This window comes from Pristiophorus japonicus, chromosome 12, assembly GCF_044704955.1.
Source record: "Pristiophorus japonicus isolate sPriJap1 chromosome 12, sPriJap1.hap1, whole genome shotgun sequence".
NCBI lineage: Eukaryota > Metazoa > Chordata > Chondrichthyes > Pristiophoridae > Pristiophorus > Pristiophorus japonicus.
The window spans coordinates 75,919,403-75,944,911 of NC_091988.1; the positions used below are offsets into that span (position 1 = coordinate 75,919,403).

Here is a 25,509-nt window from a genome sequence, read left to right on the forward strand (position 1 = left end):
CTCTAGACCTGAGGAGGACCATCGCGATTGCCCAGGCGTGCATGACCATGGACGATAACATCAAACATATATCTTAACATCGAAGCTCAACAGCAAGTATTGTGCATAAAATGACATCGCTAGCAGGCTGAACTGCATATGGCAGGACCTATACGTCTGCAGCTGCAAGACCTGTGATGACTCAGAGCCAGCCATTGGGGGTGAATGTGAATCCATTAGCACCGTGTTGGCGATGCGCGGGTAATCATCGGGCCCATCAATGTCGATTCAAGCACGAAGTGTACAAAGGCTACGCAATGATGGGGTACCACCAGCGAATGTACAAATGTGCTGCGACATACCACATGGCAGGGGATGATCGATCCGGCGCAGTTCACGCAGCACAAGCATCTCAACCCGAGGAAGAAGTGTATGGGGTACATACCTTCACCACCAAGAGCCCTCCTATAATGCTGAAAGTCAAATTAAATGGAGTTCCAGTATCCATGGAGTTGGACACGGGTGCGAGTCAGTCAATAATGAACCAGAAGGCTTTTGAGAAACTGTGGGGCAATAAAACACAAAGGCCCAAACTGAGCCTAATTAATGCAAAGCTGCGAACCTACACCAAAGAGCTCATACCAGTCATTGGAAGTGCGGCAGTGAAGGTATCATATGATGGAGCTGTGCATGACCTACCATTGTGGATTGTTCCAGGTAATGGCCCAATGCTGTTCAGCAGAAGCTGGCTAGAAAAGATTAGATGGAATTGGAACGACATCAAAGCACTATCTTCAGTGGATGGCGCCTCGTGTGCTCAAGTGCTGAGCAAGTTTCCCTTGCTATTTGAACCAGGCATTGGCAACTCCACAGGCACCAAGGTACAGATCGATCTAGGCCCCGATGCACAGCCCGTCCATCACAAGGCTCGGGCGGTTCCATACCTGATGAGGGAGAAAGTCGAGATCGAAGTAGACAGACTTCAATGCGAAGGAATCATATTGCCAGTCAAGTTCAACGAGTGGGCCAGTCCAATTGTTCCAGTGTTGAAAAGTGATGGCATAATCAGAATCTGCGCCGACTACAAGGTAACGATTAACCGAGACTCACTACAGGACCAGTACCCACTGCCCAAGGCGGATGACCTGTTTGCAACGTTAGCGGGGGGTGGGAAGTTGTTCACCAAGTTGGACCTAACCTCCTCCTACATGACACAGGAGCTGGCTGAATCTTCAAAAAGACTGACGTGCATCAACACACACAAAGGGCTGTTTATATACCACAGGTGCCCTTTCGGGATTCGCTCGGCTGCAACCATTTTCCAGAGAAACGTGGAGAGTTTGCTGAAATCAGTTCCGCGCTCCGTTTTGTTTCAAGTCGACATCCTGATCACTGGTCGTGACACCATCAAACATCTACACAATCTGGAAAAGGTTCTAACTCGCCGAGACAGAATGGGACTCAAGCTTAAACGCTCCAAGTGTGTTTTCCTGGTGCCAGAAGTCGAATTTTTGGGGAGAAAGATTGCAGCAGATGGCATCAGGCCCACGGACTCAAAGACAGAGGCCATCAAGTATGCACCCAGACCCCAGAATGTGACGGAGCTGTGTTCGTTCCTGGGACTCCTCAATATTTCGGTAACTTTCTACCCAGGGTGAGCACGTTGTTAGAGCCTTTGCACATGTTGCAATGTAAGGGTGATGATTGGGTTTGGGGCAAATCTCAAGACACAGCCTTTGAGAAGGCCAGTGACCTACTATGTTCAAATAAGTTACTTGTACACTATGACCCAGGTAAATGTTTAGTGCTAACTTGTGACGCCTCATCGTACAGGGTCGGCTGTGTGTTACAGCAAGCCAATGTATCAGCCAACCTCCAACTGGTTGCATACGCGTCTAAAAGTCTTTCTGAGGCTGAGAGAGCCTATAGAATGGTCGCGAAAGAGGCGCTAGCGTGTGTGTATGCCGTTAAGAAAATGCACCAATACCTATTTGAACTTCGGTTTGAGCTTGAAACTGACCACAAGCCGCTCATTTCGCTATTTTCAGAGAGCAAAGGTACAAATACCAATGCTTCGTCCTGCATCCAAAGATGGGCACTAACATTATCCGCTTATGACTATGTTATCCCCCACAGATCTGGCACTGAAAACTGCGCCGACTATCATTACCCACCACTGGGATTGAAATGGAGCAGCCCGCAGACTTGCTACTGGTCATGGATGCCTTTGAGAGTGAGGGGGTCACCAGATAAGGACCTGAACCAGCTAGGATCCTGTGCTATCACTAGTAAAGAGTTGTGTTCTAAATGGGAACGAGTCGGCCATTCCCGGGGAAATGCAAGATGAAATTAAGCTGTTTCACCGACGCAAATATGAAATGTCCATCCAGTCGGATTGTCCTGGGTGGCAGTGGCAGTGTGAGCTGTGAGGAGAATGCTAAGAGGCTGCAGGGTGACTTGGACAGGTTAGGTGAGTGGGCAAATGCAGATGCAGTATAATGTCGATAAATGTGAGGTTATCCACTTTGGTGGCAAAAACAGGGAGGCAGAATATTACCTGAATGGTGACAGATTAGGAAAAGGGGAGGTGCAACGAGACCTTGGGTGTCATGGTACATCAGTCATTGAAAGTTGGCATGCAGGTACAGCAGGCGGTGAAGAATGCAAATGGCATGTTGGCCTTCATACCGCGAGGATTTGAGTATAGGAGCAGAGAGGTCTTACTGCAGTTGTACAGGGCCTTGGTGAGGCCACACCTTGAATATTGTGTACAGTTTTGGTCTCCTAATCTGAGAAAGGACATTCTTGCTATTGAGGGAGTGCAGCGAAGGTTCACCAGACTGATTCCCAGGAAGGCAGAACTGACATATGAAGAAAGACTGGGCTTATATTCACTGGAATTTAGAAGAATGAGAGGGAATCTCATAGAAAAATATAAAATTCTGACGGGATTGGACAGGTTAGATGCAGGAAGAATGTTCCCGATGTTGGGGAAGTCCAGAACCAGGGGTCACAGTCTAAGGATAAGGGGCAAGCCATTCCCAGGATGGCAGAACTGACATATGAAGAAAGATTGGATCGACTAGGCTTATATTCACTGATCAGATGAGAAGAAACTTCTTCACTCAGAGAATTGTGAACCTGTGGAATTCTCGACCACAGAAAGTTTTTGAGGCCAGTTCATTAGATATATTCAAAAGGGAGTTAGATGTGGCCCTTACGATTAAAGGGATCAAGGGGTATGGGGAGAAAGCAGGAATGGGCACTGAAGTTGCATGATCAGCCATGATCATATTGAATGGTGGTGCAGGCTCGAAGGGCCGAATAGCCTACTCCTGCACCTATTTTCTATGTCTCTATGTCTCTTATGGGGTAATCATGTGGTTGTGCCAAAAAAATGCAGGGAAACGTTTATACACGACCTACACAGTACCCACCCAGGCATTTTTATGATGATGGCAATTGCCAGGTCACATGTTTGGTGGCCCGTCATTGACTTGGACTTGGAGTCATGCGTGCATCAGTGCAACACTTGCTCACAACTGAGCAATGCACCAAGGGAGGCTCCACTGAGTCTGTGGTCATGTCCCTCCAAATCGTGGTCCAGGGTCCAAATCGATTTTGCTGGTCCCTTTCTAGGAAAGATGTTTTTAGTAGTTGTGGCCACTTACTCCACATGGATTGAATGTATAATCATGTCATCCAGAACGTCCACAGCCACCATTGAAAGCCTCCGGGCCATGTTCGCCACCATGGCTTGCCCGATGTCCTTGTCAGTGACAATGAACCGTGTTTCACCAGCTCAGAATTTAACAAGTTTATGACCTGCAATGACATCAAGCATGTCAGGTATGCTCCGTTTAAGCCCGCATCTAACAGTGAAGTGGAGCGGGCAGTCCAAACAATCAAGCAGAGCATGAAACGTGTGACGGACAGCTCTCTGCAGCCCGCTTGTCCCGCATTCTGCTCAGTTACCGGACGTGACCCCACTCGCTCACTGGGGTTCCCCCGGCGGAATTGTTAATGAAGAGAGCCCTAAAAACCAGGCTCTCCCTAGTCCACCTGGATCTTAAAGATCACATGGAAACCCGACGACACCGGCAGAACATGTACCACGATCACCCAGCTGTTTCACGTGACATTGATGTTAACGACACTGTGTTTATCCTGAATTGCGGTGATGGTCTCAAGTGGGTTGCTGGCACTGTTTTGGCCAAGGAAGGGAATAGGGTGTTTATAATCAAACTGTTAAATGGCCAAACGTGCAGAAAGCATTTAGATCAGACCAAATTGCGATTTACTGACAACCAGGAACGACTTGAAGAGGACATCACCATCGACGATCCACCAACTCACACCCAACCAGCAATCGACCTCGCTGTCAATCACGAGGATGAACCCACGGTTCCTGACATTCCGGTCAGACCAGTCGCGGTGCAGTGCAGCAATGGTCCGGCCAACTCATACACGCCAGGCTTTGAACTTAGACAATCCACCAGGGAGCGAAGGGCTCCGGATCGCCTCAACTTGTAAATAACTTGTACCGAAGACGTTGGCAGGGGAAGTGATGTTATGTATGGAACTATGTAATACTTGCCACCAGAGAGCGCGACTGTTGGAGTCCTAATGGTCATCTGCACACACGTGCAGGGCCAGTATAAAAGGTTGGCTGCCATGTTGTTTAGGCACTCTGGAGTAGTAATAAAGAAGACTAAGGTCACACTAAGTTTAGCTCACAGTACTCAGCCGCGTGGAGTTCTATACACAACACCTATGACCATGGAGGATCAGACTGAGAGGGCTTTAGATTTCTACTAAATTGCTAACTTCCCCAAGGTGCAGCAAGCAATAGACTGTACGCACAATACAATGCGGGCACCTTTTCAGGATGCAGAGGTTTTCAGGAACCGCAAGGGTTTCCACTCCCTGAATGTGCAACTCGTTGTTGACCACCAGCAAATTATTATGGCAGCGGATGCTAAATTTCCGGGCAGCATCCATGATGCTCACATCCTGCGTAAGAGCACTGTATTTGGCTTGTTTAACAATCAGCCACGAGGTCCATGTTGGATGCTTGGTGACAAAGGATATGACCTCACCACCTGGCTGATGACCCCCCTGCATGGCACCCACACCAAAGCCGAGAAGCGATACAACGAGAGTCACAGAGCCACTTGCAATATCGTGGAGAAAGCCATTGGCGTAATTACGCAGCACTTTAGATGCTTGGACCACTCAGGAGGCAAGCTCCAATACCACCCTGAGCAGATAGCTCAATTCGTGGTGGTGTGCTCCATGCTGCACAACTTGGCTATCAGGAGGGGACAAGAATTGCCAGAAGAGTCTGACAGTCCACCTCAGCAGAGAGAGGCAGAGGAGGACGAAGAGGTGGACGCTGATATCGGCCCAGACAATCAGGCTGATGCTGAAGCCATGCCCTGTCCCCTATAGACTGCATGAAAGGGCCCGAGGTGGCATGATAGCTGCAAGATTCTTGCGTCAGGAGCTCATAAATGAGCGCTTTGCCTGAAAAAGCGTTGGTGGTATTTACAAAGCTAACACACTGCTGTCTGTGCAGGTTATACATCAGTGGTGGGCATCACCTTGGTGACAGTTAAAGTTTAAGTTGATTGAAGTTAAGTGTAATTATACCCTTTCATGTTAAGGAATCACTAGCGTGTAACAGCACAGCTATTTGAGCCAATGCGCAACAAGGCTTTCTTCAATAAAAAACATTGAAACTGAACATTTGTCTGAAATCATAACTATTTCTGTAAAAACCAACCCTCCCCCCACCTCCCCGCTTCTGCTCCCCACCTCTACCTTTTCCCTTCCTGACTCCAAGCCGCCTGGCTGAGGAGCTCCTCAGGCGATACTTCATTGGGGGGGGCGGGGATGACAGCCGAATCGCTGCATGGACGGATATGGGAGAGGACGATCCCGAGGTGAGAACATGCTCCGAGCCAGAAGCAAGATGTTGCTGCCGGCACTCATGTTGGCAATGGGGGTGCGGCACCTTGGGGTGCAGTGCCGTGTTCCGGGACCACTGGGAGCCCTCTGCCACCAGTGTTCCTAGCTACCAGCTCCAAGTCCTCCTCCATCCCTTCCATGTTATATATTATTTGTTGGACAAAAACTTGGTGCCAACTACGTTCTTGGTACTTACTAGGCTTTTTGCTGCTGGTGAATCTCCCTTGTGCCTCCCACAACAGCCAAACAAGCATGCACCACAGCCACACACGCTTTCAGTCCCTCTCAGCTCCCTCTCTGTCTCCTCTTCTGCGCAAGTCATGATGACCCTTGACCTCCTGATGCACGGGAATCGAACGTTACCATGCCATTGCTAAGGACGGCGCCACTTTATGGCAGAAGGTCAGAGAGATTTAAAGCTAACGCCCATTTCATATCGCTCGCGATAACACCCAATTTCAAAAATGGAGACTAGGGGCTTTGAGAATGGGCAACAAGCCGACAGTCTGGAAACCCATTTTTACCACCCCCGCCAGAAATACCGCCCATTTTTGGGCGATCTGCACAAAAATGTAAAATCTAGCCTTTAATGTTTACAATCCCAATTTCCTGCCTTCTCTCCACATCCCCTAGTACCCTGACGTCCCAAGCAAATATCTTAAAACGTATCAATTGATTCTGAATCTATGGCTTTCTGGGATAGTAAGCTGCACATTTTCACAACCAACTCCCTACTTTGTTTTAGAAGGTACCTGGAGATCTTTAACAGCTGCATGAACAGGGATCCATCCTGGATTAGTGTACCATTCAAAGGGTAACATCTCTGACAATCCAACATTGCAGCACTCCCTCAGTACTGCACGAGAGTGTTAGCTTAGATTATATACTCAAAGACCTGGTGTAAGAGCCAACAAACTTCTGAGCCAGAGACAAGAGTGATACCAAACCACATCAGGTAGTGAAAGGAAACTCAATGTTACCAAACCCTCGCTTTCTGAGGGATTAAATGCATTATGAAAAACAGTATAAAAGTGCACATTTTGCTGGTCTTCCCCAGATAAGTAAATAAGTTGGACATTGTTTGCAGAAAGAAATCGATTCAAATACACCAGTGATGCCAATTTTTTGATTACACTTTTGTGAAGTGCCTTGCGATGTTTTTGTACTTTAGAGGTGCTGACTAAATGTTGCTGTTGTTGTTGCATTCCAGTTTGATAATTGGGTAGTTAAGAGTTGTAAGCTCAAGTAAACAGCAATGGCCTCGTCTGCCATCTTACATGGATAGAGGATCCCACGGCACTATTTTGAAGAAGAGCAGGGGAGTTCTCCCCGCTGTCCTGGCCAATATTCATACCTAAATCAACATTACTAAACAGATAATCTTTTCTTAACAAATGTGACTACACTTCAAAAGTACTTCATTGACTGTAAAGTGCTTTGGGTCGTCCTGGAGCTCAAAATAAAATTCATCATAGACAACGAAGAACACTCCTCCAATACATATAAACATACAACATACAAAATTCTTACAGGGCTAGACAGGGTGGATGCAGAGAGGATGTTTCTTCTGGCTGAGGAGTCTAGAACCAGGGGTCACAGTCTGAGGATAAGGGATCGGCCATTTAGGACTGAGATGGGGAGAAACTTCTTCACTCAGAGGGTGGTGAATCTTTGGAATTCTCTCCCCCAGAGGGCTGTGGATACTCAGTCATTGCGCATATTCAAAGCAGAGACGATTGAATTTTGAATATTAGGGGAATCAAGGGATATGGGAGCAGTGGAGGAAAGTAGAGTTGAGGTAGAAGATCAGCCATGATCTTATTGAATGGCGGAGTAGGCTCGATGGGGCAAATAGCCTACTCCTGGTCTTAATTCTCAGGCTCTTAATAAAAAAAAATCATTTTAACACAGACTTCAATATTTTATTTACAAAATACAGAAGGATTGCCTTTAAGGAGCTGCGTGAGTGTAGGGCATTAAGTATCGATCAGGAATCCCATACTTTGAGCTCAAAACAAAATGCACTATAGCCATGGACAGCTTCATTCAACACGTTTTGCAGACATCAGCTTGTTAAGGACCCCGTGGGCAGAGGAAATGTTTTAAGGACACCCTCAAAACATTCTTGATAAAGTGCAACATCACCACCGGCATCTGAGAATCCCTGGCCCAAGACTGCCCAAAGTGGAGGAAGAGCATCCGGGAAGGCGCTGAGCATCTCGAGTCATGTCGCTGAGAGCATGTAGAGACCAAGTACAAGCAGCAGAAGGAGCGTGCAGCAAACCAGTCCCACCCATCCTTTCCTTCAACCACTGTCTGTCCCACCTGTGACAGAGACTGTAATTCCTGTATTGGACTGTACAGTCACCTGAGAACTCACTTTTTAGAGTGGAAGCAAGCCTTCCTTGATTCCGACGGACTGCCTAAGATGATGATGATGAAGGACCTCGTTAGCAGCTTAACAAGTGGCCCTGCAGCATTATTGCAGTTGTGTGGCTGCTCTAATAATAGTCAAACCCCTAGAAATCAACAGGGTAAGAAACAGAAAACACTGCAGCACACGAGTTGAAACTCACATAAGAATGTAAGAATTAGGAGCAGTAGCCATACAACCCCTCGAGCCTGCTCCGCCACTCAATAAGACCATAGCTGATCTTCAATCTCAACTCTACTTCCCCGTCCAATCCTCATATCCCTTGATTCCCCTAGAATCCAAAAATCTATCAATCTCAGCCTTGACTGTACTCATCAACTGAGCATCCACGGCCCTGTGGGGTAGAGAATTCCAAAGATTCACAACGCTCTGAGTGAAGAAATTTCTCACCTCAGTCTTAAATGGCCGACCCCTTATCCTGAGACTGTGCCCGCTAGTTCTAGACTCTCCAGCCAGGGGTAACAGCCTCTCAGCATCTACCCTGTCAATCCCTCTCAGAATCTGACATGTTTCAATGAGATCACCTCTATCAAATGAATCAAAACTAACCCACCGCCTCCTTACATGTAATGCCCAGAGAGGAAATCCTTGCCACAGACTGAAGAGTAAGGGAGGCAAGAAGTTCCACAGTTTGAGACCCTGGGAAACCATGAGCACAATAGACCATGTCGGGTTGAATATTTGGAGCTGAGGAGAAACAAGAGAAGCACTGGCTGTAATAGCATTAATAACATAGAAAGACATGCACAAGAAAGATTGCAACAGAGAGAGAAATTGTAGATTACTGCAACCAGTGAGTTCTTGCAGCACTTACGTTATAACTGTAGCATTGGCTTGAAATGGTTCTGCTTCACGTCAATACTGCTATTATAATGTAAATGCAGCCTTACTCTAACACCAGGGCCCAATCTGATGCTGATATTGACAACAATCTGCATTTATATCGTGGCTTTAATGTGAAAGAACTTCACAGAAGCATAAACACAAAAACAAAATGACACCAAGCCAAACAAGGGGACATTCGAAGGAGTGACCGAAAGCTTTGTCACAGGAGGAGAGGGTGATGGAGAGGTGGATGTGCTTAGCAAGGTGGAGTTTCAAAAGTGTGGGGCCCATGCAGCTGATGACTGCCAATGGTGGGGAAAGGGGATGAGATTTACAAGTGGCCAGAATTCGAGGAAAAGTGAGTTCTCAGGGTAGGGCTGTTCAGAGCCAGGATCAGTGACTTCTCCTCCAAGTGCTGCAAGGTTGCAGTTAGTGGTGCCTGAGGGTGGAGATGGTACTGAGGCTGAGGTGAAGAGAAGGTCTTCGCTGAGTTAAAGCCGGAGTCAATACTGAGGCGTAAATGCCAAGTTAGGTGAAGCTTTTGCTGAACAAAATGGAGGAGCAGTGCATTTGCCTTGCCATTCTTGCCTGCCCAATTCCCAATGTTCTGCCTACATCTACCCACCTCATAATCTGGCTGTCCGATTGCCATTGTTCTGACTGCTTCATACCTAATGCTCTACCCATCCATCCTGCTGGTCTAGATGACTCTTCTAATTTAACACAATTTCTGTCATGATCAAATTCCAAACTTGGTTGCCCAGTACGTCTTTGGTTGCATAGAATTACATAGAATGTACAGCACATTTATCACTCTTGTGCCTCTGCCAAGGTATCTCAATTTTTTTAAAAAATGATAACAATCACTCTCTCGTTTTGGTTTCAAATGATTCGCATTGTTCCTCTGTTGAAGACACAACTTGTGATGAAAATTGTTTTGGTTCTTGCAGGTACAGGCCTACATAGATGACCCTCTCGTCTACCATGGACCTGTGAGGGTGAGATTTGCTATTGAGGTGTTAAATGCATTGATCAAGATCGAGAAACTACTCCCCAGCATCATGACACCAATGCTGATTTTACATGGTGATGCAGACTCACTGTCCAACATCATGGGCTCTTACATCTTTTTCGGGAAGGTGGGCAGCCAGGACAAGACATTTAAGGTGATGCATTTTTCCTGAAAAATAAAAGTCCAGGTCAAATTGCTCGAAGATATTTAACTCTTTAGGGTGATCAGATGTGTGATCAACCAAGACTTTAAACTTTTCTAACTAATGGTTTCATTACCATTAAAATAGTACAGCTTCACAGATACGACGTTTAAATCAGCAATACAATTCGAAACTTAGTACGGCAGATTCTCCTGCTTTGTGAACACTGAAAGGTTAATAATCCACCAACTTCCTGTTCCCGTTCCTCGAATCCAACTTTTAAGACTGAGATAAGGAGGAATTTCTTCACTCAGAGGGTTGTTAATCTTTTTAATTCTATACCCCAAAAGGGCTGTGGATGTTGATTATATTCAAGGCAGAGATCAATAGAATTTTGGATTCTCGGGTAATCAAGGAATATGGAGGATTGGGCAGGAAGTGGAGCAGAGGTCGAAGATCAGCCATGATCTTATTGAATGGTGGAGCAGGCTCAAGGTGCCATATGGCCTAATCCTGCTCCTAATTCTTATGTCCTGATGATGTGAACTGAACCCTGGTTGGTCTCGTCGACTGTCATTTATAACATTCTTGCTGACAAAAATAACCACTTTCAGTAATTTTACATTATCTCTTTCCTGTGGTTACACAGACGGATGGTACCAAACAGCACCTGGTGCTTACGATGATTTCCCAGAGTCTCTCAAGGCCCCATTATCCAGACAGTCTGCATACCATAAGAACATAAGAAATAGGAGCAGGAGTAGGCCATATGGCCCCTTGAGCCTGCTCCGCCATTTAATACGATCATGGCTGATCCGATCATGGACTAGGGTCCACTTCCCTGCCCACTCCCCATAACCCCTTATTCCCCTTATAAAACTTTTCGAAATTGGTCAACAACAATCATTTGCATTTATATACTGCCTTTACTATAGTAAAATGTCCCAAGGTGCTTCACAGGAGCATTATCAAACAAAATTGGAATGGAATCCATTATTAAGGAAGTGGTAACAGGGCATTTAGAAAATTATAATATAATCAGGCAGAATCAACATGGTTTTATAAAAGTGAAACCGTCATCAGCAAATTGATTAGAGTTTTTTGAAGATGTAACTAGCAGGGTAGATAAAGGGGAACCAGTGGATGTAATATATTTGGATTTCCAACAGACATTCGATAAGATTGCACATAAACGGTTGTTATACAAGATAAGGGCTCATGTGGTTGGGGGTAATATGGATAGAGGATGGGTTAACGGACAAAAAACAGAGAGTAGGGATAAACGGGTCATTTTCAGGTTGGCAGGCTGTTCCTAGTGGGGTGCCGCAAGAATCAGGACTTGGGCCTCAGTTATTTACAATTTATATTAATGAAGGGACCGAGTCTAATGTATCCAAGATTGCTAATGATAAAAAGCTAGGTTGGAAAGTAAGCTGTGAGGAGGACACAAAAAGCCTGTAATAGGAAATAAACATGTTAAGTGAGTGGGCAATAAGGTGGCAGATGGAGTATAATGTGGGAAAATGTGAAGTAAGAAGAATAGACAAACAAAATATTTTATAAATGGTGAGCAACTATAAAACAAAAGTAAAATACTGCGGATGCTGGAAAACAGAAAATGCTGGAAATACTCAGCAGGTCAGGCAGTATGTGTGGAGAGAGAAACAGAGTTACTGTTTAAAATCGAGGCAGAACACCCAGTTCAGAAGAAGAGAAACTATTAAATGTTGGTGTTCAGAGAAATGTAGGTGTCCTTGTACAGGAAACACAAAGTTAGCATGCTAATACATCAAGCAATTAGAATTATAGAATCATAGAAGTTTACAGCACGGAAGGAGGCCATTTCGGCCCATCGTGTCTATGCCAGCCAACAAGAGGCTATTCAACCTAATCCCACTTTCCAACTCTAGGTCGGTAACCTGTTTAGGTTACGGCACTTCAGGTGCACGTCCAAGTACTTTTTAAATGTGTTGAGGGTTTCTGCCTCAACCATCGTTTCAAGCAGTGAGTTGCAGACATAGAAACATAGAAAATAGGTGCAGGGCCATTCAATATGATCATGACTGATCATGCAACTTCAGTACCCCATTCCTGCTTTCTCGCCATATGCCTTGATGCCTTTAGCCGTAAGGGCCACATCAAACTCCCTTTTGATTAGGGCAGGAAAAATAGAGTACGAGAGGAAGCTTACAGGGAACATTAAGACGGATTGCAAAAGCTTCTATAGATATGTAAAGAGAAAAAGATTAGTAAAGACATAAGAACATAAGAACATAAGAATTAGGAACAGGAGTAGGCCATCTAGCCCTTCGATCCTGCTCCTCCATTCAACAAGATCATGGCTGATCTGGCCGTGGACTCAGCTCCACTTACCCGCCTGCTTCCCATAACCCTTAATTCCCTTATTGGTTAAAATTCTATCTATCTGTGATTTGAATACATTCAATGAGCTAGCCTCAACTGCTTCCTTGGGCAGAGAATTCCACAGATTCACAACCCTCTGGGAGAAGAAATTCCTTCTCAACTCGGTTTTAAATTGGCTCCCCCGTATTTTGAGGCTGTGCCCCCTAGTTCTAGTCTCCCCGACCAGTGGAAACAACCTCTCTGCCTCGATCTTGTCTATCCCTTTCATTATTTTAAATGTTTCTATAAGATCACTCCTCATCCTTCTGATGAGTAAAGACCCAGTCTACTCAATCTATCATCATAAGGTAACCCCCTCATCTCCGGAATTAGCCTAGTGAATCGTCTCTTTGGAGGGGGTACATGCTGCGGTGCATGTACCCCCTCCAAAGCTAGTATATCCTTCCTTAAGTAAGGTGACCAAAACTGCACGCAGTACTCCAGGTGCGGCCTCATCACTACCCTGTAGAGTTGCAGCAGGACCTCCCTGCTTTTGTACTCCATCCCTCTCGCAATGAAGGCCAACATTCCATTTGCCTTCCTGATTACCTGCTGCACCTGCAAACTAACTTTTTGGGATTCATGCACAAGGACCCCCAGGTCTCTCTGCACCGCAGCATGTTGTAATTTCTCCCCATTCAAATAATATTCCCTTTTACTGTTTTTTTTTCCAAGGTGGATGACCTCACATTTTCCGACATTGTATTCCATCTGCCAAACCTTAGCCCATTCGCTTAACATATCTAAATCTCTTTGCAGCCTCTCTGTGTCCTCTACACAACCCGCTTTCCCACTAATCTTTGTGTCATCTGCAAATTTTGTTACACTACACTCTGTCCCCTCTTGCAGGTCATCTATGTATATTGTAAACAGTTGTGGTCCCAGCACCGATCCCTGTGGCACACCACTAACCACCGATTTCCAACCCGAAAAGGACCCATTTATCCCGACTCTCTGCTTTCTGTTAGCCAGCCAATTCTCGATCCATGCTAATACATTTCCTCTGACTCTGCACACCTTTATCTTATGCAGTAACCTTTTGTGTGGCACCTTATCGAATGCCTTTTGGAAATCTAAATACACCACATCCATCGGTACACCTCTATCCACCATGCTCGTTATATCCTCAAAGAATTCCAGTAAATTAGTTAAACATGATTTCCCCTTCATGAATCCATGTTGCGTCTGCTTGATTGCACTATTCCTATCTAGATGTCCCGCTATTTCTTCCTTAATGATAGCTTCAAGCATTTACCCCACTACAGATGTTAAACTAACTGGCCTATAGTTACCTGCCTTTTGTCTGCCCCCTTTTTTAAAGAGAGGCATTACATTAGCTGCTTTCCAATCCGCTGGTACCTCCCCAGAGTCCAGAGAATTTTGGTAGATTATAACGAATGCATCTGCTATAACTTCCGCCATATCTTTTAATACCCTGGGATGCATTTCATCAGGACCAAGGCACTTGTCTACCTTGAGTCCCATTAGCCTGTCCAGCATTACCCCCTAGTGATAGTGATTATCTCAAAGTCCTCCCTTCCCATATTCCTGTGACCAGCAATTTTTGGCATGGTTTTTGTGTCTTCCACTGTGAAGACCAAAGCAAAATAATTGTTTAAGATCTCAGCCATTTCCACATTTCCCATTATTAAATCCCCCTTCTCATCTTCTAAGGGACCAACATTTACTTTAGTCACTCTTCCGTTTTATATATCGGTAAAAGTTTTTACGATCTGTTTTTATGTTTTGCGCAAGTTTACTTTCGTAATCTATCTTTCCTTTCTTTATTGCTTTCTTAGTCATTCTGTGCTGTTGTTTAAAATTTTCCCAATCTTCTAGTTTCCCACTAACCTTGGCCACCTTGGTTTTTAATTTGATACTCTCATAACATTGGTTTTTAATTTGATACTCTCCTTTATTTCCTTGGTTATCCACGGCTGGTTATCCCTTCTCTTACCACCCTTCTTTTTCACTGGAATATATTTTTGTTGAGCACTATGAAAGAGCTCCTTAAAAGTCCTCCACTGTTCCTCAATTGTGCCACCGTTTAGTCTGTGTTCCCAGTCTACTTTAGCCAATTCTGCCCTCATCCCATTGTAGTCCCCTTTGTTTAAGCATAGTACGCTCGTTTGAGACACTACTTCCTCACCCTCAACCTGTATTACAAATTCAACCATACTGTGATCACTCATTCTGAGAGGATCTTTTACTCAGAGATCGTTTATTATTCCTGTCTCATTACACAGGACCAGATCTAAGATAGCTTGCTCCATTGTCGGTTCTGTAACATACTGTTCTAAGAAAAAATCCCGTATGCATTCTATGAATTCCTCCTCAAGGCTACCCCGTGCGATTTGATTTGACCAAACGATATGTAGGTTAAAATCCCCCATGATTACTGCCGTTCCTTTTTCACATGCCTCCATTATTCCCTTGATTATTGTCCGCCCCACCATGAAGTTATTATTTGGGGGCCTATAAACTACGCCCACCAGTGACTTTTTTACCTTACTATCTCTAATCTCCACCCACAATGATTCAACATTTTGTTCATTAGAGCCAATATCGTCTCTCTCAACTGACCTGATATCGTCCTTTATTAAGAGAGCTACCCCACCTCCTTTCCCTTCTTGTCCATCTTTCCGAATTGTATGTTTAATTCCCAGTCTTGGCCACTCTGCAACCACGTTTCTGTAATGGCCACTAAATCATACCCATTGTAATGATTTGTGCCGTCAACTCATTTACTTTATTTCGAATGCTGCATGCGTTTAGGTAGAGTGTTTCAATACAAGTTTTTAAACCATGATTTTTAGTTTTGACCCCTCCTGCAGCCCCTTTATATTTATACATAGTGTCCCTTCCTATCACCTTGAGGTTTACACTTACCCCAGTGCTACACTGCTCTGTTGCCTCCTGCCTTTTGCATTCTTTCTTGGGGTCCTGTTCACCTGAGCTCTCACCCACTCTAACTAGTTCAGAGCCCTCTCCTGGGTTCCGAATACTCCTTGCATTGAGGCACCGAACTTTCAGGCTTGCCTTTTTATTACACTTTGATCCTTTAGAATTTTGCTGTACAGTGGCCCTTTTAGTTTTTTGCCTTGGGTTTCTCTGCCCTCCACTTTTACTCATCTCCTTTCTGCCTTTTGCTTCTGTCTCCATTTTGTTTCCCTCTGTCTCCCTGCATTGGTACCCATCCCCCTGCCATATTAGTTTAACTCCTCCCCAACGGCACTAGCAAACACTCCCCCTAGGACATTGGTTCCGGTCCTGCCGAGGTTCCAACCGTCCGGTTTGTACTGGTCCCACCTCCCCCAGAACCGGTTCCAATGTCCCAGGAATTTGAATCCCTCCCTGCTGCACCACTGCTCAAGCCACGTATTCATCTGAGCTGTCCTGCGATTCCTACTCTGACTAGCACGTGGCACTGGTAGCAATCCCGAGATTACTACCTTTTGAGGTCCTACTTTTTAATTTAGCTCCTAGCTGCTTAAATTCGTCTCGTAGGACCTCATCCCTTTTTTTACCTATGTCGTTGGTACCAATGTGCACCTCTACAACTGGCTGTTCACCCTCCCTTTTCAGAATGTCCTGCACCTGCTCCAAGACATCCTTGACCCTTGCACCAGGGAGGCAACATACCATCCTGGAGTCTCGGTTGCGGCCACAGAAACGCCTATCTATTCCCCTTACAATTGAATCCCCTATCACTATTGCTCTCCCATTCTTTTTCCTGCCCTCCTGTGCAGCAGAGCCAGCCATGGTGCCATGAACTTGGCTGCTGCCACCCTCCCCTGATGAGTCATCCCCCTCAACAGTACTCAAAGCAGTGTATCTGTTTTGCAGGGGGATGACCGCAGGGGACCCCTGCACTACCTTCCTTGCACTGCTCTTCCTGCTGGTCTTCCATTCCCTATCTGGCTGTGGACCTTTCACCTGCGGAAAGACCAACTCACTACACGTGCTACTCAGGTCATTCTCAGCATCGTGGATGCTCCAGAGTGAATCCACCCTCAGCTCCAATTCCGTAACGCGGTCCGTCAGGAACTGGAGACGGATATACTTCCCGCACTCATAGTCGTCAGGGACACCGGAAGTGTCCCTGAGTTCCCACATGGTACAGGAGGAGCATATCACGTGACCGAGCTCACCTGCCATGTCTTAACACTTAGATACACTTAATTTGGTGACAACACTGTTCACAGTTTACTTACTGATATAAAAATTAAAAAGAAAAGCTACTCACCAATCACCAGCCAATCACTTACCCCTTTGGCTGTGACGTCACCTTTTGATTTCTTTCCACTTCTTTTTTGCTTTTTCTCCCGGCTGGAGCTGCACAAGCTGGGCCTCTCGGACTGCCGCCGCCTATCACTGCTGCTGGGACTTTGTAGGCCTCACCAACGTCTCGAGCTCCCGTTTCTCGGACTGCCGCCGCCTCTCGCTGCCGCTGGGCCTTTTGTAGGCCTCACCAACGACATGAACTCCCGCCTCTCGGACTGCCGCCACGTCTCGCTGCCACTGGGCCTTTATAGGCCTCCCGACACCACGCACTCCCGCCTCTCGTAGGTCCCCTACAGTCAGAATCAGGGGAAGTCATAACGGGGAACAAAGAAATGGCAGACCAATTGAACAAGTACTTTGGTTCGGTATTCACTAAGGAGGACACAAACAACCTTCCGGATATAAAAGGGGTCAGAGGGTCTAGTAAGAAGGAGGAACTGAGGGAAAGCCTTATTAGTCAGGAAATTGTGTTGGGCAAATTGATGGGATTGAAGGCTGATAAATTCCCAGGGCCTAATGGACTGCATCCCAGAGTACTTAAGGAGGTGGCCTTGGAAATAGCGGATGCATTGACAGTCATTTCCAACATTCCATAGACTCTGGATAAGTTCCTGTCGAGTGGAGGGTAGCCAATGTAACCCCACTTTTTAAAAAAGGAGGGAGAGAGAAAACAGGGAATTATAGACCGGTCAGCCTGACATCAGTAGTGGGTAAAATGATGGAATCAATTATTAAGGATGTCATAGCAGTGCATTTGAAAAGAGGTGACATGATAGGTCCAAGTCAGCATGGATTTGTGAAAGGGAAATCATGCTTGACAAATCTTCTGGAATTTTTTGAGGATGTTTCCAGTAGAGTGGACAAGGGAGAACCAGTTGATGTGGTGTATTTGGACTTTCAGAAGGCTTTCGACAAGGTCCCACACAAGAGATTAATGTGCAAAGTTAAAGCACATGGGATTGGGGGTAGTGTGCTGACGTGGATTAAGAACTGGTTGGCAGACAGGAAGCAAAGAGTAGGAGTAAATGGGTACTTTTCAGAAAACCAGGCAGTGACTAGTGGGGTACCGCAAGGTTCTTTGCTGGGGCCCCAGCTGTTTACATTGTACATTAATGATTTAGACGAGGGGATTAAATGTAGTATCTCCAAATTTGAGGATGACACGAAGTTGTGTGGCAGTGTGAGCTGCGAGGAGGATGCTATGAGGCTGCAGAGTGACTTGGATAGGTTAGGTGAGTGGACAAATGCATGGCAGATGAAGTATAATGTGGATAAATGTGAGGTTATCCACTTTGGTGGTAAAAACAGAGAGACAGACTATTATTTGAATTGTGACAGATTAGGAAAAGGGAGGTGCAACTAGACATGGGTGTCATGCTACATCAGTCATTGAAGGTTGGCATGCAGGTACAGCAGGCGGTTAAGAAAGCAAATGGCATGTTGGCCTTCATAGTGAGGGGATTTGAGTACAGGGGCAGGGAGGTGTTACTACAGTTGTACAGGGCTTTGGTGAGGCCACACCTGGAGTATTGTGTACAGTTTTGGTCTTCTAAATTGAGGAAGGACATTCTTGCTATTGAGGGAGTGCAGCGAAGGTTCATCAAACTGATTCCCAGGATGGCGGGACTGACATATCAAGAAAGACTGGATCAACTGGGCTTGTATTCACTGGAGTTCAGAAGAATGAGAGGGGATCTCATAGAAATGATTAAAATTCTGATGGGTTTAGACAGGTTAGATGCAGGAAGAATGTTCCCAATGTTGGGGAAGTCCAGAACCAGGGGTCACAGTCTTAGGATAAGGGGTAAGCCATTTAGGACCGAGATGAGGAGAAACTTCTTCACCCAGAGAGTGGTGAACCTGTGGAATTCTCTACCACAGAAAGTTGTTGAGGCCAATTCACTAAATATATTCAAAAAGGAGTTAGATGTAGTCCTTACTACGAGGGGGATCAAGGGGTATGGCAAGAAAGCAGGAATGTGGTGCTGAAGTTGCATGTTCAGCCATGAACTCATTGATTGGCGGTGCAGGCTCTAAGGGCCGAATGGCCTCCTCCTGCACCTATTTTCTATGTTTCTATGTTTCTATATCTAACGAACTGGCCTCAACAACTTTCTGTGGTCGAGAATTCCACAGATTCACAATTCTCTGCGTGAAGAAGTTTCCCCTCATCTCGATCCTAAGTGGCTTATCCCTTATCCTTCGACTGTGACCCCTAGTTCTGGACTTCCCCAACATCGGGAACATTCTTCCTGCATCTAACCTGTCCAATCCCATCAGAATTTTATATGTTTCTATGAGATCCCCTCTCATTCTTCTAAATTCCAGTGAATATAAGCCTAGTCGATCCAATCTTTCTTCATATGTCAGTCCTGCCATCCCGGGAATCGGTCTGGTGAACCTTTGCTGCACTCCCTCAATAGCAAGAATGTCCTTCCTCAGATTAGGAGACCAAAACTGTGCACAATATTCAAGGTGTTGCCTCACCAAGGCACTGTACAACTGCAGTAAGACCTCACTGCTCCTAAATTCAAATCCTCTCATTATGAAGGACAACATGCCATTTGCCTTCTTCACCACCTGCTGTACCTGCATGCCAACTTTCAATGACTGATGTACCATGACACCCAGGTCTCGTTGCACCTCCCCTTTTCATAAGCTGTCACCATTCAGATAATATTCTGCCTTCTTGTTTTTGCCACCAAAGTGGATAACCTCACATTTATCCACATTATATTTTGTCTGCCGTACATTTGCCCACTCACCTAAACTGTCCAAGTCACCTTGCAGCCTCTTCGCGTCCTCTTCACAGCTCACACTGCCACCCAGCTTAGCATCCTCTGCAAACTTGTAGATATTACATTCAATTCCTTTGTCTAAATCATTAATGTATATTGTAAATAGCTGGGGTCCCAGCACTGAACCTTGCGGTACCCCATTAGCCACTGCCTGCCATTCTGAAAAGGACCCGTTTATCCCGACTCTCTGCTTCCTGTCTGTCAACCAGTTCTCTATCCATTATATATTCAATACATTACCCCCAATACCATGTGCTTTAATTTTACACACTAATCTCTTGTGCGGGACCTTGTAAAAAGCCTTTTGAAAGTCCAAATACACCACATCCACTAATTCTCCCTTGTCCACTCTACTAGTTACATCTGCGAAAAATTGTAAAAGATTTGTCAAGCTTGATTTCCCTTTCATAAATCCATGTTGACTTGGATCAATCCTGTCACTGCTTTCCAAATGCGCTGCTATTATATCTTTAATAATTGATTCCAACATTTTCCCCACTACCGATGTCAGGCTAACCAGTCTATAATTCCCTGTTTTCTCTCTCCCTCCTTTTTTAAAAAGTGGGGTTACAATAGCTACCCTCCAATCCATAGGAACTGATCCAGAGTCGATAGAATGTTGGAAAATGACCACCAATGCATCCACTATTTCTAGGGTCACTTCCTTAAGTACTCTGGGATGCAGACTATCAGGCCCTAGGGATTTATCGGCTTTCAATCCCATCAATTTCCCGAACACAACTTCCTGACTAATGTTCCTCCTTCTCGCTAGACCCTCGGTCCCCTAGTATTTTCAGGAGGTTATTCGTGTCTTCCTTAGTGAAGACAAAACCAAAGTATTTGTTCAATTTATCTGCCATTTCCTTGTTCCCCATTATGAATTCGCCTGATTCTGACTGCAAGGGACCTACATTAGTCTTCACTAATCTTTTTCTCTTCACATATTTACAGAGATTTTGCAGTCAATTTTTATGTTCCCTGCAAGCTTACTCTTGTACTCTATTTTCCACCTCCTAATTAAACCCTTAGTCCTCCTCTGCTGGATTCTAAAGTTCTCCCAGTCCTCAGGTGTGTTGCTTTTTCTGGCTAATTTATATGCCTCTTTGTTGGATTTAACACTATCCTTAATTTCCCTTGTTAGGCACGGTTGAGCCATCTTCCCCTTTTTATTTTAAGCCAGACAGGGATGTACAATTGTTGTAGTTCATCCATGTGATCTTTAAATGTCTGCTATTGCCTATCCACCATCAGCTCTTTAAGTATCATTCGCCAGTCTATCCCAGCCAATTCATGTCTCATACCATCGAAGTTACCTTTCTTTAAGTTCAGGTCCCTAGTCTCTGAATTAAATGTGTCACTCTCCATCTTAATGAAGAATTCTACCATATTATGGTCACTCTTCCCCAAGGGACCTCGCATGACCAGATTGCTAATCTCTCCTCTCTCATTACACAAGACCCAGTCTAGGGCCCCCTCTGCGTGAAGAAATTTCCCCTCAAATCCCCTCTAAAACTTCTACCAATTACTTTAAATTTATGCCCACTAATTGTTGACCCTTCTGCTAACAGAAATAGGCCCTTTCTATCCACTATATCTAGGCCCCTCATAATTTTATACACCTCAATAAGGTCTTCTCTCAGCCTCCTCTGTTCAAATGAAAACAAATCCAGCCTATCTAATCTGTCCTCATAGCTTAGATTTTCCACTTCCAGCAACATTCTCGTAAATCTCCTCAGTACCCTCTCCAGTGAACTCACGTCCTTCCTGTAATGTGGTGACCAGAACTGCACGCAGTACTCCAGCTGTGGCCTAACTAGTGTTTTATACAGTTCAAGCATAAATGGAGAAAAATTGCAAAGTGCTGCAGTACAGAGAGACCTGGGGGTCCTTGTGCATGAAACACAAAAAGTTAGTATGCAGGTACAGCAAGTAATCAGGAAGGCAAATGGAATATTGGCTTTTATTGCAAGGGGGATAGAGTATAGAAACATAGAAACATAGAAAATAGGTGCAGGAGTAGGTCATTCGGCCCTTCGAGCCTGCACCGCCATTCAATCAGATCATGGCTGACCATTCCTTCAGTACCCCTTTCCTGCTTTCTCTCCATACCCCTTGATCCCCTTAACCGTAAGAGCCAGATCTAACTCCCTCTTGAATATATCCAGTGAACTGGCATCAACAACTCTCTGCGGCAGTGAGTTCCACAGGTTAACAACTCTCTGAGTGAAGAAGTTTCTCCTCATCTCAGTCCTAAATGGCCTACCTCTTATCCTAAGACTATGTCCCCTGATTCTGGACTTCCCCAACATCAGGAACATTCTTCCCACATCTAACCTGTCCAGTCCCGTCAGAATCTTATGTGTTTCTATGAGATCCCCTCTCATCCTTCTAAACTCCAGTGAATAAAGGCCCAGTTGATCCAGTCTCTCCTCATATGACAGCCCAGCCGTCCCTGGAATCAGTCTGGTGAACCTTCGCTGCACTCCCTCAATAGCAAGAACGTCCTTCCTCAGACTAGGAGATCAAAACTGAACATAATATTCCAGGTGAGGCCTCACTAAGGCCTTGTACAACTGCAGTAAGACCTCCCTGCTTCTATATTCAAATCTCCTAGCTATGAAGGCCAACATACCATTTGCCTTCTTTACCGCCTGCTGTACCTGCATGCCAACCTTCAATGACTGATGAACCATGACACCCAGGTCCCGTTGCACCTCCCCTTTTCCTAGTCTGCCGCCATTCAGATAATATTCTGCCTTCATGTTATTGCCCCCAAAATGGATAACCTCACATTTATCCACATTATACTGCATCTGCCATGCATTTGCCCACTCATCTAACCTGTCCAAGTCACCCTCCAGCCTCTTAGCGTACTCCTCACAGCTCACACCGCCACCCAGTTTAATGTCATCTGCAAACTTGGAGATATTACACTCTATTCCTTCATCCAAATCGTTAATGTATATTGTAAAGAGTTGGGGTCCCAGCACTGACCCCTGCGGCACTCCACTAGTCACTGCCTGCCATTCTGAAAAGGACACGTTTATCCCGACTCTCTGCTTCCTGCCTGCTAACCAGTTCCCTATCCACGTCAGTATATTACCCCCAATACCATGTGCTTTGATTTTGCACAACAACCTCTTGTGCGCGACCTTGTCAAAGGCCTTTTGAAAGTCCAAATACACCACATCCACTAGTTCTCCCTTGTCCACTCTGCTAGTTACGTCCTCAAAAAATTCCAGAAGATTCGTCAAGCATGATTTCCCTTTCATAAATCCATGCTGACTTGGTCCGATCCTGTCACCGCTTTCCAAATGCGCTGCTATTTCATCCTTCATGATCGATTCCAACATTTTCCCCACTACTGATATCAAGCTAACCGGTCTATAATTGCCCGTTTTCTCTCTCCCTCCTTTTTTAAAAAGTGGTGTTACATTAGCTACCCTCCAGTCCATGGGAACTGATCCAGAGTCGATAGACTGTTGGAAAATGATCACCAATGCATTCACTATTTCTAGGGCCACTTCCTTGAGCACTCTGGGATGCAGACTATCAGGCCCCGGTGATTTATCGGCCTTCAATCCCATCAATTTCCCGAACACAATTTCCCTCATAATAGGGATATCCTTCAGTTCCTCCTTCTCACTCGACCCACTGTCCTGGAGGCGTCCCTGACTTCCCACATAGTACAGGAGGAGCATAACACGTGTCCGAGCTCTCCTGCCATGACTTAACCCTTAGATACACTTAAATTGGCAACAGCAATACTAAAGGTTACTTACTGATAGAGAAAAGAAAAAGAAAAACTACTTACCAAACACCAACCAATCACTTACCCCCTTGGCTGTGACGTCACCTTTCGATTTCATTCTACTTCTTTTTTGCCTTCACCCTGTAGCTGCACAAGCCACGCCTTTATAGGCCTCTCGCCGACTCACGGACTCCCGACTCAGCGACGCACCTCCCGACCTCGCGGCCTTTATAGGCCTCTCGCCGACTCACGGACTCCCGACTCAGCGACGCACCTCCCGACCTCGCAGCCTTTATAGGCCTCTCGCCGACTCACGGACTCCCGACTCAGCGACGCACCTCCTGACCTCGCAGCCTTTATAGGCCTCTCGCCGACTCACCAACTCCCGACTCAGCGACGCACCTCCTGACCTCGCGGCCTTTATAGGCCTCTCGCCGACTCACGGACTCCAGTGTAAAAGCAGAGAAGTCCTGATACAACTGTACAGGGTATTGGTGAGGCCTCACCTGGAGGAGTGCATACAGTTTTGGTCTCTGTATTTAAAAAAGAATATATTTGCATTGGAAGCTGTTCTGGGAAGGTTCACTGCTTGATTCTAGAGATGAGGGGGTTGACTTATGAGGATAGGTTGAGTAGGTTGGGCCTATACACATTGGAGTTCAAAAGAATGAAAGGTGATCTTATTGAAACTTATAAGATAATGAGGGGGCTCGACAAGGTGAATGCAGAGAGGACATTTCAACTCAAAGGGGAAACTAAAACTAGCTGACATAGTCTTAGAATAAGCGGCCACCCATTTCAAACTGAGATGAGAAATTTCTTCTCTCAGAGGGTTATAAATCTATTGAATTCACTGCCCCAGAGAGCAGTGGAGGCTGGACTAATTGAATATATTTGAGGTGGAGATAGACAGATTTTTGAGCGATAAGGGAGTGAAGGGTTATGGGGAGCGGGCAGGGAAGTGGAGCTGAGTCCATGATCAGATCAGCCATCATCATCATCATCATTATCATAGGCAGTCCCTCGAAATTGAGGAAGACTTGCTTCCACTCTAAAAGTGAGATCTTCGGTGACTGAACAATCCAATACGGGAATTACTGTCTCTGTCACAGGTGGGTCAGACATTCATTGAAGGAAAGGATGGGTGGATCTTATTGAATGGCGGAGCAGGCTCAAGGGACCAAATGGCCTACTCCTGCTCCTATTTCTTATATTCTTTAGCATAACCCCCCCTGCTCTTGTATTCCATGCCTCGGCTAATAAAGGCAAGCATTCTGTATGCCTTCTTAACCACCTTATCTACCTGGCATGCTACTTTCAGGGATCTGTGGATGTGCTCTCCAAGGTCCCTTTGTTCCTCTACACTTCTCAGTATCCTACCATTTAATGTTTATTCCCTTGCCTTGTTACCCCTCCCAAAATGCATTACCGCACGCTTCTCTGGATTAAATTCCATTTGCCACTGTCCTGCCCACCTGACCAGTTGATTGATATCTTCCTGTAGTCCGCAGCTTTCTTCTTCATTATCAACCACACAGCCGATTTTAGTATCGTCTGCAAACTTCTTAATCATACTCCCTATATTCAAGTTTATGTAAATCATAAAAAGCAAGGGACCCACTGGAAACATCCTTCCTCTCCCCAAAACACCCATCAACCATCACCCTTTGCTTCCTGTCTCCGAGCCAATTTAGGAAGGCAAGTGACATGTTGGCCTTTATTGCAAGGGAGTTGGAGTACAAGGAAGTCTTGCTATAATTGTTCAGGGCTTTGGTGAGACCACACCTGGTGTACTGTGCACAGTTTTGATCTCCTTATCTGAGCAAGGATATACTTGCCTCAGAGGTGCTGCAACAAAAGTTCACTAGATTTATCCCTGTGATGAGAGAGCTGAGTGGATTGGGCCTATAT

At 45.5% G+C, this 25,509-nt stretch overlaps 1 protein-coding gene across 1 annotated transcript in view; it reads left to right on the top strand.

Moving 5' to 3' along the window:
* Positions 1–25,509, top strand: part of LOC139276944 (monoglyceride lipase-like) — a 127,804-nt gene that overhangs the window by 99,854 nt on the left and 2,441 nt on the right. Inside the window, exon 6 of the mRNA XM_070894942.1 lies at positions 10,159–10,374. Within this exon, the coding sequence (XP_070751043.1) occupies positions 10,159–10,374 (216 nt within the window). The remainder of the gene's footprint in view (positions 1–10,158; positions 10,375–25,509) is intronic.